This window comes from Fusarium phalaenopsidis (assembly GCF_050370095.1).
Source record: "Fusarium phalaenopsidis strain FUZ10S chromosome Unknown contig_32372, whole genome shotgun sequence".
Taxonomy (NCBI): Eukaryota; Fungi; Ascomycota; class Sordariomycetes; order Hypocreales; family Nectriaceae; genus Fusarium; species Fusarium phalaenopsidis.
This window is the reverse complement of record NW_028145383.1, coordinates 358010-376930: the sequence shown is the minus strand read 5'-3', so window position 1 is coordinate 376930 and position 18921 is coordinate 358010. Positions and strand designations below refer to the sequence as shown.

Genomic DNA, 18921 nt, shown 5'->3' with positions numbered 1-18921 from the left:
AGGAATAAGCCTGGCCCCTCTAAAGGCTAATCTGATATTTTTTTATGTTATAGTGGCCTAAAATGCGGCGTGGAAGGCTAGAAAGAACTTAGTCTTTGAAACGTGGGTTATAGAGCATCTGATCAGATGCTTAATTTCTTAACTATAAGTATTCTTAAGCACGCTAAAGCACCTGACGTTAAGGGGCTGAAGCAGATGAGATGAATGAGGTGGCATATAAAGCGTAATAATATTATTATCCTAGTAAAACCTCTTAAAATTGATAGAATGATGACTTTTATGGCTATTAAGGATTAAGAGACGATAGGAACTAATTGATTGATTGCTTATATACCGGTTAAAGTGCTTTAGCCACTCTAGACTAGTCTTATTATCGGTCTAGCTATTTTAGGTCGTCGCAATAGCCCAATCGCCCGGGAGGTTGCTTTCTCGGTACTAGTTAGCGAGGTGATATTGGCCCGCGCCGATGATGAACGGCGGGATCGCCCAGCCTTCCGCATTAATCGCTTGAATGACTATAATCTATTCCTGGTTTCTAGGCTATACTAATTTTGGCTTTCCATGCCTATCTATGCCTATAATAACTATTCCGCTTTGAATTATACCTATTATAAAGCTAGTCTTATTAAAGTTATAGATATCTTTTAATCGGATATTATACTTCGCGATTGCGTTCGCTATAACTATAAACTAGTTATGAATAATAATTAGATCTTTATACTTAGCTCTCTAGTAGTTATATTTCTAAAAAAAACGCGTCTTAAGCTCTAGGTATCGTCTAATAAAGTTATAAGCCTAGCGCTTGCCGATAGGTAGCGCGTCGCGGTTAGCAAGCAATTAATTAGCTATTTCTTTAATATTATATAGTCGCAGGGGAAATCCTCGCAAATCTAAGTTAAGAATAAACTAAATAATAATCTATTCCTCTAGATTAGATAGTTTGCGTGATTTAGGAATTTAATCGCGTCGAGATTAAATGCTATTATGCCGGCGACGTAAGGCCTAATAGTTAACTTAGTATAGCTTAGTAGCGCCTCGGAGATTTAAATTTAGGTTATTTTAGAGAGCTTAAAGCGTAAGAAGGACTTAATATTTAGAATAGAGTTAAGGTATGATTTTTAGTTAATAATTAATTAATTAAATAGCATTAGTAATAATTAAGGGATTTTTAGTGCATATACTTGTTTGGTGCATATGCTTATTATATATGTTAACATATATAATAAGCAAGCGCCGCAGACAAGCGAGCGCCGCACTTTTCCCTCCTATACCTAACTTTTTATTTAATTAATTAATTATTAACCACTAAATATATTAGACCTAAATACTAAGGCTAAAATGCTTCTTGCCCTTTAAGCCCTTTAAAATAACCTAAAACTAAGCATCTAAAGCGCTATAGGGATATATAAGATTAATAAGCGGCGGCTACATCGCCGCTAGCAAGGCATTTAATCCTGACGCGATATTATCCCAAATTCACGCCGACTATCTAATCTAGAGGAATAGATCATAGTTTAATTCATTCTCGACCTAGATGCGCGAGGTTTTCCCCCGCGACTGCGTGCTATTAAAGCAATAGCTAATTAATTGCTTGCCGACCGCGATGCGCTACCCATCGGCAAGCGCTAGGCTTTTAACTTTATTAGATGATAAGAAAAGCTAAAGATGCGTTTTTTTCATAAATATAATTACTAGAGGGCTAAGTGCAAAGATCTAGAGGAAATCTAGAAGTAGTTTCGGCTCGTGGCGAATATAATCGCGAAGTATAGCATCTAATTAAATAATATCTAGAACTTTAATGAGATTAGCTTCCTTATGGGTATAATTATAAGCAGAATGGTTATTACTAGCGCAGAAAGGCGTGGTCGACCAAAATCAATATAGCCTGGAAGCCGGGAATGGATTACAGTGATTCAGGCGATCAATGCGGAGGGCCAAGCGATTCAGCCGTTCATCATAGGTGCGGGCCAATATCACCTCGCTAACTAGTACAGAGAAAGCAACCTCCCGGGCGATTAGACTATTATAACCTCCTAAAATGGCTAGACTAATAATAAGACCGGTCTCGAGTGGCTAAAGCACTTTGACCGGTATATAATTAAGCGATTAAATAGTCGCTATTATCTTCTGGTCCTCGATGGCCATGAAAGTCACTACTCCGTTGACTTTAAGAGATATTACGAGGAGAATAAGATTATTATACTTTGTATGCCGCCTTATTCGTCTCATCTACTTCAGCCTCTTAACGTCGGGTACTTTAGCCTACTTAAAAAGGCTTATAGTCGAGAAATAGAGCATCTAATTAGATACTCTATTACCCATGTTTCTAAGACTGAGTTCTTCCTGGCCTTCTATGCCGCTTATTAAGCTATTATAATAAAATAAAATATTAGGTCTGCTTTTAGAGGGGCTAGACTTATCCCTCTTGACCTAGAAAGTATGGTCTCAAAGCTTAATATGCAGCTATAGACTCTAACGCCGGTTGAGGAGGAGGCCAGGCCCTTAACCCCTTAGGCTTCAAAGACCCTAAGAATAGTGCTTAAGGCTAAATCTTAGTCTAAATACCTTAAAAGACGAATCAAAAGATATTAAAGTAGCTCCCTAGAGTTAATTCTTAAGGCATTAAAGTATCTTTCTAAGGGAATAAAGGCAGTTATATATGAGATGATATTATTAAGGGCTGAGATATAAGATCTTTAATAGGCAAATGAGATATTAAGCCGGCGCCGGAGGGCAAAAAGAACCCGGCTATAAAAGAGAGGGGTAATAACGGTAGAGGAAGGAAGGCAAGTAATTAATTAGATGGATATTAATGCGCAGGTAATAGCTAAATCGTCGAGAAGTAGTAGTTAAGGAAGGTCAGCGCGACTAAGAGTTCAGCACTATAGAGTATATAGTAAGCCTAGTTATAATACTAGAACGTATTAAGTAGTAATTAAGACCTCCGGGGAAGAGTATAGTAAGTAGTTTTAATTAATTAATTAATTTATTATGTTTTTATTATGATCTTACTAAAGAGGGTTAAGAAAAGTGCGGCGCTCGCTTGTCTGCGGCGCTCGCTTATTATATATGTTATTCTTATTATTATAAATAAATTTATAAAATTTTCTTACTTTATAGCTTATAGAGAATTAATAATAGCTAAAGAATTTACTTATCTTTTTTATTTTTATATTACTAAGATATATAAACTACTACTTAAGATTATTATAGACTAAGGACTATTATTTATATTAAAATTCTAGTAAAGCCTTATAAGATACTTAGGAATTAATTATAAACTCTCTATTATATACTATAAGGAGATTAATAAATAGATTAAATAAATAAATTAAATACTAAAATAATACCTTTATTACTATATTAACTATAAATAAACCAATTAGGTTAAAAAGCTACTAGTTACCTAGCTAGCTTATAATATAGTAATTAATAAAAGCACTAAGGTTATACTAGTATATATTAATTTTAGATTTATATTAGATATTTATTAATAATCCTAAGACGCTATTATTAACCCTAAGGCGATCCTTATTAATAATTAATTATAAAACCTATATAAAAAATAAAAATAAAACTTAAATTTATTAAAAATAAAATAATAATATATATTAATAAGAAAAAAATTAAGGGATTAATTTTCTTAGAGAGAGATATAATTTACCTTATAATAAAAAATATTAAAATAAAATAATAAAATAAAAAACTTAATTATAAATAATATATATAATAAGCAAGTGCATTAAATAAGCAAGTATACTAAAAATCCCTTATCTAATATTATTATTATTTAATTAATTAATTTCTTATAACTAGAGATATCTTAATTAAATAAAGAAGCTAGATTACTTCTTATACTTTAGGCCCTTTAAAATAACCTAGATTTAAAACTATAATAAACTATAAGGCTCTACTAGGTTAACTACTATGCCTTATATTATTAGCATAATAGCATATAATCTCAACGTAATACTATCCTAAAATTATATAAACTATTAGATCTAAAGGAATAGATTATTATTTAATTTATTCTTAACCTAGATTTATAAGGATTTCCCCCCTAGCTATATAATATAAAAGAAATAGCTAATTAATTACTTACTGACTGCGATATATTACTAGTTAGCATACGCTAGGCTTTAAACTTTATTAAGTAATACCTAGACCTTAAGACGCGTTTTTTTCATAAATACGACTACTAGAGAGCTAAGTACGAAGATCTAACTATTATCCGCGATTAGTTTCAGCTTATAGCGAATATAATCGCGAAGTATGGCATCTAATTAGATAATATCTATAATATTAACGAGACTAGCTTTCTTATGGGCATAATTATAAGCGGAATAGTCATCATAGGCACAGAAAGGCGTAAAAAGCCAAAAGCAGTGCAGCCTAGAAACCGAGAATGGATTACGGTCATTCAGGCGATCAATGCGGAAGGCTGGCCGATCCCGCCGTTTATCATCGGTGCGGGCCAATATCATCTCGCTAACTAATACCGAGAAAGCAACCTCCCGGGCGATTAGGCTATTGCGACGACCCAAAATGGCTAGACCGATAATGAGACCGGTCTCGAGTGGCTTAAGCACTTTAACCGGTGCATAACTAATCGATTAATTAGTATCTATTATCTCTTAATCCTTAATAGCCACGAAAGTCATTACTCTATCGAATTTAAGAGATATTATAAGGAGAATAAGATCATTAGGCTTTATATACTACCTTATTCCTCTTATCTATTTTAGCCCCTTAATATTAGGTATTTTAGCGTGCTTAAGAGTGCTTATAGTTAAGAAATAAAGCATCTAATTAAATGCTCTATAACCCACGTTTCAAAGACCGAGTTCTTTCTAGCCTTCTACGCCGCATTTTAAGCCACTATGATAGAACGAAATATCAAGGGGGCTTTTAGAGGAGCTAGGCTTATTCCTCTTAATGCGGAAAATGTGATCTCAAAGCTTAATATGCAGCTATGTACGCTAACGCCGGTTAAGAAGGCAGCTAAACCGTCGACCCCTTGGGCCTCAAGGACCCTAAAGACCGTGCTTAAGGCTAGATCTTAGTCTAAATACCTCGAAAGACGAATTAAAAGGCATCAGAGCAGCTCCCCAGAGTCAATTTTAGAAGCTCTATAGTCTCTTACAAAGGGGACAAAGGCAGTTATGCATCGGGTAGCCTTATTGACCGCTAAGAATAAAGACCTTCGAGAGGCAAATAAGATACTAAGCCGGCGCCGGAGGGCAAAAAGAACCCGACTATAGAAAAGAGGGGTAATAACGGTAGAGGAAGGAAGGCAAGCAATTAATCAGATGGATATTAATGCGTAGGTAATGGCCGAATCGTCGAGAAGTAGTGGTCAAGGGAGGTCGGCGCGACTAGGTGTTCGGCGTTATAGTATCTGCGGTAAGCCCGGCTATAATGCAAGGACTTATTAGGTAGTGATTAAGATATTAAGGGAAGAGTATAATAAGTAGTTTTAATTAATTAAATAATTTATAGTATTTTTATAGTAATTTCTATCTTTAAGGTAGAGATTTTTAATATACTTACTTATTTAATATACTTACTTATTATATATATTATATTAAATTATATAAAATTAAATAAAAAATTTTAAAATATAATTATAAATTAGACTTATTACCTAAGGTTAAGCTTTATTTAATTTTTTATATTTTATTACTTAAATTAATATAAAATATTATCTAAGTAAAAATAAGTAAAAAATTAAATATAAAAGTTAAGAAATTAAAAGAGTATATTATTAAAATTATTCTTAATATAAGTAAAATTAATAATAAAATAATATATTTTATTAAATAAAAAAATTACCCTAACTTAGAAAATATATAAAAACCCTTAAAATACCTTACTAGTGCATAGCGACTATTAAAGGATTTTTATTAGTAATAATAGGCATAAAGAGGTTATCCTAGTTAATAATATCTATAATACTAGCTAGCTATGCCTTAGCTACTATAAAGGATTTTATATTTTCTATAGCCTCTAACTTATCTAGTATCTTAATATCCTAATAAAATATCTCTGCCCTATGCTTAACTAGCTAATATTTCTAACGATAAAGATATATTAAATAATTAAGCCGCTTATTTACTTATTATTATAAAGAAATTAACTCTAACTCTGCTATCTCTTCTTTTTACTCTAAATAATATTTTTCTTATACTAAGTAATTAGCTATCTTAAAAGTTAGAAAATACTATAAGGAAGAATAAAAAAATATACTAGAAAGAAAAGTAATATTATAGTTATTATACTTCTAATTATATTAAGTATACTAGGCATAATACTTATAGCCCTCTTTTGCCTAGTATTTTAGCTATCGCGGTTTATAATAACTATAAGGTATAATTAAAAAACTAGTATTTTTAATAAAAAGGGCTTAGGCCTTTTAGTTGCGCGTGGCCTTAGAATCTAATATAATATTAGTAGGGAAGAAAAAATAATTATAAGACTAAGTTATACACCTTAGGATATAGTTATAAAAAGTAGTCTTAAGAATAAAACTAATAAAGAGGGGATATTATATTATAGTACTAGTTATAATAACTACTAGGATTATATATAACTTATTATAACTACTAATTACCTTATAACTTATATCGCAAATAGTATATATTATAAGCCTTAAGATAGGACTTATAATCTAAATTATAATTTACTATAAGCCTTAACTTATAAATTATAAGCTAGACTAAGTATATAAAATATACTTATTATACTTTTTTATATATAAGCTACCTTAGTTATTAATATAACTTAGTTATACTTAATACCTTTAAGTATATTACTAGATATAACTTATAACTTATTACTTAGATTATACTTAGTACTTTTTACTAATATAAACCTAGTATAACTAGTTTATTTCTTAAGAAATATATAATTATTATATTATAAGTTAATAATATTATATATAAGTCTTAAATAAATAAAGCTAATATATTTTAATAAGTTATATTAAAATATTAGATTATAAAAGATAATATTATAAACCCTTAGATATTAGTCTCTCTTCCTAGATTTATCTTATTCCCGCGGGAAATCTTATTAAATAAGGTTTAATATATAACTCTTTATATAAGTAATATATCCCTAGGATTAAACTATATTATAATAAAACTCCTTAAAGCTATATAGTATATTATTAGGATATATATCTACCGCTTATTTAAAGGATACCTAGTAATAAGTTACTACCTAAGGCTATTTAAAGAGGTAAAAGTAATTATAATTGCTAAGCCTAGACGCTGTGACCTTATGTCGCTAAGGGCCTAGCGATTTATCTCTTTGCTTTGCTGCCTCGGCAAGGGGCTAGAATGTCTAATCGCACGCTGCCTATCGTGGGCAGCTATCTACTATAGCATCCTTTACCTATAGCAAGCAAGGGCCCTCCCCAAAAGGTCAGCGATAGACCTAGTAACCGCCCTGATCTATAATATCAAAGAGGCATTTATACGTAAGAAAGTAGCTACCCTAGTCATAATAGACATCCAAGGCGCTTTTGATACTATTATGCGTAATAGACTAGTTCTGCGTCTTCGCGAATAAGGCTAGCCCGACTATTTAGCTAGATAGGCTGAGTCCTTTATGAGGGACTAATTAGCCCGTGTTAGATATTAAGATACCCTTATTCCCCTTACTTCTCTTTAGTGCGGCCTTCCCTAAGGTTTATTAATATTACTAATTCTCTTTCTACTCTATATTAAACTAATTTACCGACTAGGTAACCCCTAAGGCCGCTTTAGCTATATAGATAATATAGCTATCTTATCTATAGGTAATATAGTAGACGAGAGTTCTGCTATGGCATCTAGCGCTATCGCAGAGATAGTGCGCTAGGGTGCGGAAAATAGCATATCCTTTAACCTAAAGAAGACTAAAGTTATATACTTCTCCCGCAGTAAACTTAGGACTATACCGGCAGTATATCACGGCGATATTAAGAAATACCCTAAGCTAGCTCTGCGCTGGCTTAGCATCTAGCTTAATAATAGGCTATTATTCTAGATTTATGTTAAAAAATAGGCGGCGAAGGCATAGTCTATCGCCTATTACCTACGAGGACTAGCCGATATAACACATAGTCCTCTCCCGAGCGCTATGCGAGGTGCCGTCAGAGCATACGTCGAGCTAGTGCTACTCCACGGCTCTGAGGCATAGTACCTAGGCTAGACTAGGCCGCGGTGGAGCTAGCCTGCTAAGGATATACTATTAAGTAATTAATATTTTATATAAAAAATAATAAAAGCTATAAACTAGGCCATAAGAGCTATACTTCTCGTCTAGAGGACTATATTAATCGCTACTCTTTATTAAGAAAGCGAGATACTATTAGTTAATTAGCTACTTAAAGCAAGGCAACTTAGATTCTCAGCGCGGCTTAAGTCGCTTAATAAGGCTTACCCTCTAGCGAGATAAACGCGCCCGCCTAGCTAGCTTACTTATTATAACCTTATTAAATTAAAATATTAAGCATAGATAGAGAATAGCTTTAAGATATATCTTCTACGCGTAGATAGACTCCTTATACTCTATGCGCGGCCAAAGCTTATCTAGTATTACTTCTATTAAGAATAGGTGGCGCCGCTATAGATAGCATTAAAAGAGGAATTAGCTAACGCTTTCACCTACTAGGTTAAGTCACTTAACTCGCTCGCCTTAGTTATATACTCGGATAGCTCTCTATCCCTAGAAGGGGCTATGAGCTACGGCTTCACCATCTACTAGGATAGCATCCCCATCCTCGATGGATCTAGTTAACTTAGACCGGCCGAGGTCTTCGACGCTAAAGCGGCGGGGGCATTAGAGGGCTTCAAGGCCGCCCTAAGCCTACAAGAGTTAATAACCTAAGATATCTTTATTTGCCTAAATAACCTCGCTACTGCTATATGCCTGCGAGGCATACTATTAGACTCCTCTTAGGAAGTCTTTCTTAAGTTTTAGTCCCTAGTAGTATCCCATAGGGCCACTTAAGTGCGCTAAGTACCTAGCTATACTAAAATCCCTAGTAATAAATAAGCTAATAAATTAGTAAAAGTAATATCCTCGCTGCCTAAGCCTAAGGGTATATAACTTATATTAGCCTATCTATAAAAAATCGCGAGGTAAAAACTAAAAGAAGTATTTAAGGCCTAGTAGTTTTTTGCCTCCCCTAAGTAATATAAGAGATTAAATCTTAAGGTAATATTAGCCTGCCCTCTAGAGCTATCGCTCTTGCGTATAGTCTTATATTACTTACTTACTATAAGGTCCCTTTATAGGGATTTTATTATATATTATAAGAGATTTAATTATAAAGAAGTATAAATAGTTTACTTAACATACATAATAAGCGAGTAAAATAAATAAGCGAGTAAAACACTTTCCTTAACCTTTAAAATAAAAATCGCTATAAAAATATAATAAACTATCTAATTAATTAAAACTTATCGCTATACTCTTCCCTAGATATCTCAATCACTACCTAATAGGTCCTTGCATTATAGCCGGGCTTACCATAGATACTATAATGCCGAACCCCTAGTCGCGCCGACCTCCCTTAACCACCACTCCGCGATAATTCGGCCACTACCTGCGCATTAATATCCATTTAATTAATTACCTGCCTTCCTTCCTCTACCGTCATAACCCCTCTTTTCTATAGCCGGGTTCTTTTTGCCCTCCGGCGCTAACTAAGTATCTCATTTGCCTCCCGAAGGTCTTTATTCTTAGCAGCTAGTAAGGCAACCCGATGCATAACTGCCTTTATCCCCTTCTTAAGAGACCTTAGGGCTTCAAGGATTAACTCTAGGGAGCTACTTTGATGCCTTCTAATTCGTCTTTTAAGATATTTAGACTAAGATCTAGCCTTAAGCATAGTCTTTGGGGTCCTTAAGACCCAATAGGTAGAGGGTTTAGCCCCCTCCTTAACCAGCGTTAGAGTCCATAGCTATATATTAAGCTTTAAGAGCATACTTTCCGGGTTAAAAGGAATAAGCCTGGCTCCTTTAAAACCTCCCTTAATATTTCTTTTTATTATAGTGGCTTAATATATAGCATAAAAGGCTAGAAAGAACTTAGTCTTTGAAACGTGGGTTATAGAGCATCTGATTAGATGCTCTATTTCTCAACTATAAGCCTTTTTGAGTGGCCTAAAGCACCCGACGTTAAGAGGCTGAAGCAGATGAGATAAATAAGGCGGCATATAAAGCGTGATGATGTTGTTCTCCTCGCAATATATCTCAAAGTCGGCCGAGTGGTGGCTTTCATGCCCATCGAGGATCAAAAGACGATAGGGACTAGTTGATCGGTTGGTTATATGCCGATTAAAGTGCTTTAGCCACTCGAGACCTATCTCGTTATTAGTCTAGCCATTTTAAGACGTCGCAATAGCCTAATCGCCCGGGAGGTTACTTTCTTAGTACTAATTAGCGAGGTGATATTGGCCCGTAACCACGATGAACAGCTGGATAGCCTGGCCTTCCGCATTGATCGCCTGAATGACTATAACCCATTCCCGGTCTCCAGGCTATACTAATTTCGGTCTTCCACGCCTTTCTGCGCCTATGACGACTATTCCGCTCTGAATCAGGCCTATCATAAAGCCAGTCTCATCAAAGTTATAGATATCACCTAGGGTAATACTATATTTCGCGATTGTATTCTCCACGAGCCTAAACTAATCGCGAATAATAGCCGGATCTTCGCATTTAGCTCTCTGATAGTCGTATTTACGAAAAAAACGCGTCTTAAGCTCTTAGTGTCGCTTAACGAAGTTAGAAGCCCAGCGCTTGCCGACGGGTGGCGCGTCGCGGTCGGCGAGCAATTAATTAGCTATTTCTTTAATACCACGCAGTCGCGGGGGAAATCCTCGTGAATCTAAGTCGAGAATAAACTAAATAATAATCTATTCCTCTAGATCAGATAGTTTCCGTGACTTTGGTATAGTATCGCGTGGAGAAAGAATGCCCTGCTGCCGGCGCTATAGCATCATAGGACCAACTTTATAGATCTTTGCGGCGCATCAGAGAGATAATTTTGGGTCATTTTAAAGGGCTTAAAGAGCAAGAAAGATATTAGCTTCTTTATTTGACTGTGACATACTGGGTAGTTAGGAATTAATTGATTAAATAGAGATGATATAGGTTGAGGGATTTTTGTTCCACTCGCTTGTCTGTTCTACTCGCTTATTATGTACGTTATATAATTAATATAAAATACCTAATTATATCTTTTATTATAAAAAGGTATTATTATAAAAATAAGTAAGGCTTATTCCCTCGCTAAATATAATAATAAATCTAGCTCTAAGAAAAAACTCTAATAAGTTTATTAAGTTAACTAAGATAAGTGCCTTTTTTAATAAGATCTACCCTCGCTACTAAATAGGGTTAGCCTAAGATATAGTTATATCTACTCCCTCTTTAACTCCCTCTTCTCTTCTTTTATTATCTCTTTCTTTTATATAGGCTTAGTCAAATAGGGAGCCATAATGCTCTCTATCGGGCCATAGCTATCCTTAGCCATACCCCTCTACTATAACTATAATTATTATAAACTGCCCCACGGTTACTATTTACTAGCCGCGCCTAGATCACCCGCTAACGGGTAATAGGCTTAATATAATATGCCATCTATGCCGATAATATGCTAGATATGGGATACTATATGGTTAAATCATAGGTAGACTCCCATAGCTCAGCACGTCCTATGCTCCCCTAGGAGACTTCTGGGGCCTCACGGCCCCCCGGATGAAAAATATACATACATACATACATACATACACGCGTCTGAAGTTTTGGGTTCCAGATGAGCCCAGGGTTCTCACTCTTATCTACCTAGTATGTGGTCGGGAAATCAATTCGCGCACGTAGTTTTTAATGGTGAGAAGTCACTGTTTGATCCGTTTGGACTCCGATGTTCTCTGATCGAACTTACAGCTAAGGCGACCTGCATGACAGACGTGAGCTGAGAGCTGAAATAGTAGTGGGTTTCGACGCGCCTGTGACGCGAGATTTGGGAGAACCTGCGCAAAGCTCCCTGGACTAATCAAGCCATGTACATTGGTTGATACCGACTGGAGCCCACACAGAACATGCATCAAACATTTCTAACCGACCCTATTGTGTTTGCGGCGTCCGGGCGGCCTACGAGGCACGCGACCTCTGCGGTCCCCAACGAGTTTGTTGGGTACTTGTATGGGCTTGCAGTTCTTGAGTGGAAATCTCTTTATGTTACGTAAGCCCCTCCCGCTGATTGGTCGCGCACAGACCTGCCTGTGGTCCGCGCGGTCATGCTTATAAACGGCTTTGTGCCGCTTCCCCTTTATAGAAATCAAGGCTCTTTATTACTCCTCTTTCGTATGCTCGGTCGGTGCAGCAATAGCTGTTAGTCACACTTTATTATCATCTAATCGTCTACCAGAGTCCAAGTTCTACGTGTACCGCTCGACCATCTGTCTCCACCCCGTCGTCGCTCTTATTGAAAGACGATTTTATTTGTCAGAGTCCCAATATTAGATATCTCAACTTCTACTATGTCCCCATCCTTCAAGTTAAGCTTAGGGTTCTGGAAATAGCCAATCCCTGGCGGCGAGCCTGTCATAATCACCGTGCCTGCTGGCAGAGTTGTTCCTGGGGCGCGGGTCAGTTCATGAGAAGAGAAGAGCAATTTCTTGCACTTTAACTCACCTTGGGAAAGGAAGCTGACCAGGGTCTCCGGGCCGTGTATCAAGTCGCAGAGACTATTCTGGAACACAGTGCCGTTCACCTTTGTGGTGATCTTCTTATCCCCCACGCCGCCGAACGTCTTGGCGTTTGTGAGGATCGGTCCCAGAGGCGCAAACCCGTCATAGGCTTTGCATCGCGTGAATTGACCGCCGCCACGCTTTGGGTCTTGGTAAGATCGCGCAGTCAAGTCATTGCCAATGGTGTACCCGAGGATGTAGTCTGAGGCTTCTTCGACCTTGACGTCTCGCGCATCACGCGACAGCACGATACAGAGCTCTCCCTGTGGCAGCAAGCATTAGCTTAATTAGAGAACTTCCTCGCGGCGGTGGAAAGAGACAATCCGTACCTCGTAGTCGAGAAAGCCGTTGGCCGCGATAGGAGGGATTGGCACTTCCCCCGGTCCTGCTAAAGCCCTTCTCGGTTTGTACCACATAACGGGATCTAAAGGAACAGGGAGCTGTATATGAGGGGTCGGTAGATTAGTCAACCGTAAAGGCTTGGGCGACGATAACATCGGCTCAGGTAGGTCGTCCTCACATTCGCTTCCTTTGCATGTTCCCTGTAGTTTGTCCCAATACAGATGATGTCTCCTTCAAACGGTAGTGGGGAGAGGATCTGTGTCACTAAGTCAGTGTTCTGCATGAACTCGATAAAATGCTTCCCGTGAATTTCTGTCGGGTTTGTTTGAACTGTACCTTGACGACCTTGACAGACGTACCCTTTTGCTCAAGCAGATCTGCAAAAGAAGCATACCCCGTCACGGTTGAGCTTACTATCTCGGAGGTAGTTTGGGGGGCTGGCAGAGAAGCGAGGTAGGTCTGACCCTCGTCATCTAGGAACCGTATCAAATGCTTCCAAGTAGACATTTTCTCGATGTGGAATATTTGCGCCGCAAGGAAATCCAAAACGATTATTGGGCTTTAATCAGGTATCCAGTCACCTTAGCATCTATTATAGCTCTTCAACGGGAATCAAAGCGTGTCTGGATCATTGCCAGAGATATAGATCTGCGTGATAGCCTTAGTCTTTCTATCAATCCACCCGGAGCAACTTCACATCGTTTGTAAGAAAATAATAATCCTGAACCCGTCTCCTCCATAGTGTTGCATCTGATGTGGAGAGAAGAGGGGACGGACCGGAGGGACTTGGTCGACCCACCATAAGTTCCTCCGGATCTTCACGGCTAGCCCACAAAACATGTTGGTGCCGGAGGAACCTGGATTCTAGTGTGAGAGAGCCTAGGATATGCCTGATGACATGACTTTCTGGCTAACCATGTGTTGGATATTGCAAAGGCAGGCGAGAACGCCGAATGCGATCATCTTGGAACGCTCATATGGAAATGGCCAATAGAGTTCATCAGTATGCCAAAGTACCTCAGTTTACGAGTGCTTCAATATATTCATAATGTTCAACACAATTCTCTTTATATTGGTACACTACATCTAGTTAAGCGAGATAGGGTATCTCAAGCTGCCGTGGCCCTTGTCCCATCAGCGGTCATATCTGCAGGAAATTCTGGTCCCCATACAGATAGCGGCCCGGCCTTGCTCCGCTTGGTGCCCGTCTTGACGTTGACAAGATCGCCATCGGCGTAGTGCTCTATGGTAAATCCACTGGGGTCTCTCCAGTAGTCGAATATCTGAGAGCCCAAAATGTGTCTGCCCACACCCCAGACAGAGTAATAACCCTTGCTGGCCAGCCAGTCGTGACCCAGGAGCTGCGTGTCAAAGTCCTCCACCTCATAGGATGTGTGATGCATGCGGTCATGCTCTCCCGGGGGCGCACGTGAGAGGAACAGCGAGTGATGGTCGGAGAAGCGCTCCCCCAAATCCAGATGCAAGAAGGTGATGACATCCAGATCTCCGTTTTCTCCTTCATATTGCACATCTGAAGGAACGAAATTGAAATTGTCTGTATACCATGTGACTTCCTTGGCCCAGTCTCCGACGATGAAGCCGTAGTGGCCCAGTTTATGGACCGTGGCAGGGCCATGGCGAAATCTCTGGAACTGGCCTGTAGGTGACACTATTAGCTACTAACCTCTGGCTAGCTAACAACCGAGAACAAGACTCACCAAATCTTTTCTTAACAAGACTACCGTTGAAAGGACCTTGGCTTTCGGCAAGCGAAGATGACGCGGACTCGTTGGGACTTCTCTCCTCTTGCCCATGCACGACATGGAAAAGAAACCCCGAGGGGCTCTTCAACGTTACTCGGCGCCCACCGCCTGGAAACGGAGACAGCTCTGAGACCACGGCACCGTCGAGAGCCGCGGCCTTATCGAAGTCGGCTTCTGTCTGAGCAACGAAGGCCGCACCACCGAAGGCCTGAGCTCCCGTGGATGATTTGCGAGCGACATAGCAGTAGGGATCCTTTCCGTAGCCACGGTAGAGGATCAAGTCCGTATCCTGGTAGGCTGGGATAAGCCCAAAGTCCTTGGCAAACGCGTCGAACTTTTCCAGATCCGGATGCTCAAAGTAGACGTGGGTAATCCGTTCGAGCTGGATCTTGGAAGGGTCGTTATTAATTTCAGGAAGCACGGCAGCCATGGCGTTGAGTTGGTTCAAGGATGATGGAGGGTGGATCTTAATACTTGTTATTGTGAGAGGATAACTTTGGGGAGGTGGTCGGTCGGGTGGCTCCATGTGAGGGGCGCCAACTACCACTTAAAGGGTTCAGTTGGGAACGGGCTACAGTGGTCCAAGGGATATTGACTCAGAATGATACAGTTGCACAATTACATGTCCGCCTTGGGTTGATTGGCAACGTCGGAGGGATTTCTCGGACTATTGTGAAGTGAAGATCTTCCGGCAGCATGTAGCAGTGGAGGAACATTGCTCCCGCGTGATCACTTGGCACCTAGCGGCGATGAAACATCCAGTTTGGTTTCAGTATGTCAGGACAGAGGCAGAAGGGGATCTTGGTTTGGTGCCAATAAGTCCAGACTCTCAAGACTTAAAGATGTCGTTCCCTTGACTATGGCTCTTGGGTGTTTGAATTTCGTCACACTACCTACCTGATGACTCACGACATAACAAGAAAAGAGGCGTCAAGATCATTATCTATCAAATACAATGTCACTAATCATCGGGGACAATATCATCATCATCTCTACCGTCCTTCTGGTCGGCTGGCTTGTCAGTCTCGTCCGCACGATCTTGCGCCCCGGGCTTGGTAAAATTCCCGGCCCTTGGGTGGCAAAGTTCACCCAAGCCTGGCGCATCGGACTCGTGTGGAAAGGCAATGCCCATGAGGAGTATAAATTGCTTCATGACAAGTATGGCCCGATAGTTCGGACCGCGCCCAACGTGGTTGACATATCCGACCCGACCTCAATAGCAACCATCTATGGCATCAGCTCCAAGTTTCTCAAGGTATGCAAGACCCGACGGACGGATGGCACGTGGAAGAAAAACTGACATGAGGCCCCGAGATAGTCGCCCTTTTATCAGACCTTGGCAGTCTTGTACCAGAACGAAGTGATGGATAGCATGTTCACAACCACCGATCCCCAAGAGCACAAGGCTCTCAAGCGACCGGTGGCCCAGAAGTTCTCAATGTCTTCGCTGCGGACGCTGGAATATCTTGTCGACCCCTGCAGCGACATATTCACAAAGGCCATGCTCGATTTGCAAGGACAAGTGGTTGATCTAGGCGAGTGGGCTCAGTGGTATGCCTTTGACGTCATTGGGGCCATCACATTCTCCCGACGTTTTGGGTTTATGGAAAATCGCAAGGACGTCAAGAATATCATCTCGGGCATCGAGTTAGGGCTCGCATATGCGGGAATCATTGGACAGGTGCCATCGCTGCACCGATATCTTCTGGGCAATCTCACCTTGAGAAGGATCCTCGGCAGACTCGGGGTTCCAGATCCGATAGCCATAACAACAGAGGCAAGTACAGAGATAGTTACCATGCGTAATGGATCAGCGGCTGACAGACAGGACGTGGTAGATGGTTTCAGATTGCATCAGAGAGTACGACTCGCAGCCATCTTCGAGCGAACGAGCAGACTTCCTGGCCTACTTTCGGCAGGAACAAAAGTCGACGGGCCAGCAAATGAGCCAACGAGACTTGATGAATCATTTGATGAACAATCTGTATGTTTGGAACCGAGACTCTCAGAAACCTCCTGACACTGGCCTACAGATTGGCAGGCAGCGATACCACTGGGATTTCCCTCAGATCCATCTTTTACTACCTGCTCCACGACAAGTCCGCATACAAGACTTTGCAAAACGAGATTGACGAGGCAGATAGGGCGGGCAAGCTCTCTCCCACCATCACCTTTTCCGAGAGCCTTGAACTGGAATATCTGTAAGCCTCTTTCTCCTGTATCCTCAACAGAGTGCTTTTTTTGACGACACCCATAGCCAAGCATGCATCAAGGAAGCTCTGCGCATGCACCCTGCCGTGTCGTACCCGCTGGAGAGAGTGGTCCCTCCAGACGGGGTCCGCTTGTGTGGGGAGTATCTGCCAGGTGGCACCATAGTCGGCGTCAACGCGGCCGTCATCCACCGCGAACGTGACATATTTGGACAAGATGCAGATACTTTTCGGCCTGAGCGGTGGCTACACAGTAGCGAGGAACACATCAAGTTGATGGACAGGCACAACCTGGCGGTGAGTAGCCGGATGGATGAATGGGATATTTTGACGGACAAGAAGAGGCTGACCACACGACATGTAGTTTGGCGCGGGCGCGCGGACCTGCATCGGCAAGAACATCTCCATCATGGAGATGTCCAAGTTCGTACCGCAGGTGTTGAGGCAGTTCGACCTAGAGTGGGCGTCGAGCGAGCCAGGGTGGAAGGTGAAGACGTATTGGTTTGCTAAGCAGACGGGGTTATTGGTGCGATTCCACCGGCGGGACAAGATCTGTACATAACTGCCGTCCAAGATACCGATACCGTAAGGAGCAAGGCGTCCTCCGCAGCTCAATGTCAGGCCTCAATACCATTCGCAGGTCGGAACAGCCGGGTGACAAGCCTCGTTTGAAATTGCGGGGAGGCCCTCGTCAAACAGGGATTCGCAAGGGTTATTGGGTACATCATTTCCCACCTATATTAGCCTGTGATGAAAGTCCTCACGATCTTGAACCTGTATAATCAAACACCTCGGTACTTGTATTGACTTACGAAATAGAGTCAAGGTACGTGGCGTTATGCCTGATGGAGCCTTAGCATAATCGACGAGATGACTTTAGCGGAACTCGGATTGCGGGGAAGCCCACTCCTCCTGATGCATGCATCCACTGCATCCTCCACCTCTCGCTGTGCTGTGCTGTCTTTTCCTTTCCTCTTCTCTGTATCCTCGAGCCACCGTGCAACATTCGCCGAAAGCCTTGCTACGGACTCGATAGCACACTTGTGACGAAATTCCATCATGCTCTCTCAAACTTCTAGCACTCCCTCTGCTCAGCCTACCTCACCAAGACTGGACCCGACCGATGCCCAGCAGGAAGCAGTCAAGTTCCGGGTCTGTGATCATTGCAGAATGTGCGTCGCTTGTCCAATCGGCTGCTTGTTGTTGCTTTGAGACATTTCTTGCTGACACAGCACGCCGAGACACAGAAAAAAGACAAAATGTGAGCTTCAAGCGCGTCAGATGCGTGAACGTGTTCGCTTGCTGATTTCTCTCCAGGTGACATGGTCCGCCCGGCCTGTGGAAGCTGCCGGTCCCGCCATGCCGTTTGCACCTACAGCAGGCGAAGAAGAAAACCTGGTATTCCTCGACACTCAGAGTGGGATTGCTGGGTATGACAGTAGCTGATCTTTGTCACTGCGCAGGACCTCCCAAGGGCTGCCAGAAGGGGAGCAGATCCTTGTCCGATGCCAGCTCAACCGTTTCATCCGGGATTCGGGCACGTCGAGGCGCCCCGTCCTTGTCCTCATCACTTGCAGAGGAGCGTGGTAGGCATGACGAGGCCATCGCTAACTCAATCGACACTGCCGATTCGGCGGGGTGGATGCTGATGGATCATGATGCCGTCGTAGAGTGGCCATGGCGCGACAATCTAGTCGGCGACGTCTCGCCACACTATCCGCTAGGCCAATCCTTTCCCAAGGACTGCCTAGGACTCAGCCCTGAGCTTGAAGCATATTTGTGTGTGGCCCAGATTCTATCGCAATTGAAACGTTCAAGAGTTGTCTGACGCTCCTGGGCATAGGTTAGATCTGTATTT

At 40.9% G+C, this 18921-nt stretch overlaps 3 protein-coding genes across 3 annotated transcripts; 1 reads left to right on the top strand and 2 right to left on the bottom strand.

Annotated features, from left to right (window-relative positions):
* Positions 1-12562: 12562 nt before the first annotated feature.
* Positions 12563-13164, bottom strand: LRP88_14614 (2-hydroxyhepta-2,4-diene-1,7-dioate isomerase; the record flags this gene model as incomplete). Its single annotated transcript, XM_083250953.1, has 3 exons — positions 12563-12635; positions 12683-13011; positions 13078-13164. The coding sequence occupies 3 exons, from the start codon at positions 13162-13164 to the stop codon at positions 12563-12565; spliced, it is 489 nt and encodes a 162-aa protein (XP_083093353.1).
* A 1035-nt stretch (positions 13165-14199) lies between these two features.
* On the bottom strand, positions 14200-15283 carry LRP88_14613 (Glyoxalase/Bleomycin resistance protein/Dihydroxybiphenyl dioxygenase; the record flags this gene model as incomplete). Its single annotated transcript, XM_083250952.1, has 2 exons — positions 14200-14747; positions 14809-15283. 2 exons carry the CDS (start codon positions 15281-15283, stop codon positions 14200-14202), a joined length of 1023 nt encoding a protein of 340 aa, XP_083093352.1.
* A 525-nt stretch (positions 15284-15808) lies between these two features.
* LRP88_14612 (cytochrome P450) lies at positions 15809-17625 on the top strand (the record flags this gene model as incomplete). The annotated part of the gene is made up of 6 exons (XM_083250951.1): positions 15809-16108; positions 16187-16600; positions 16692-16837; positions 16887-17054; positions 17111-17360; positions 17428-17625. The coding sequence occupies 6 exons, from the start codon at positions 15809-15811 to the stop codon at positions 17623-17625; spliced, it is 1476 nt and encodes a 491-aa protein (XP_083093351.1).
* Between the last annotated feature and the right edge of the window lie 1296 nt (positions 17626-18921).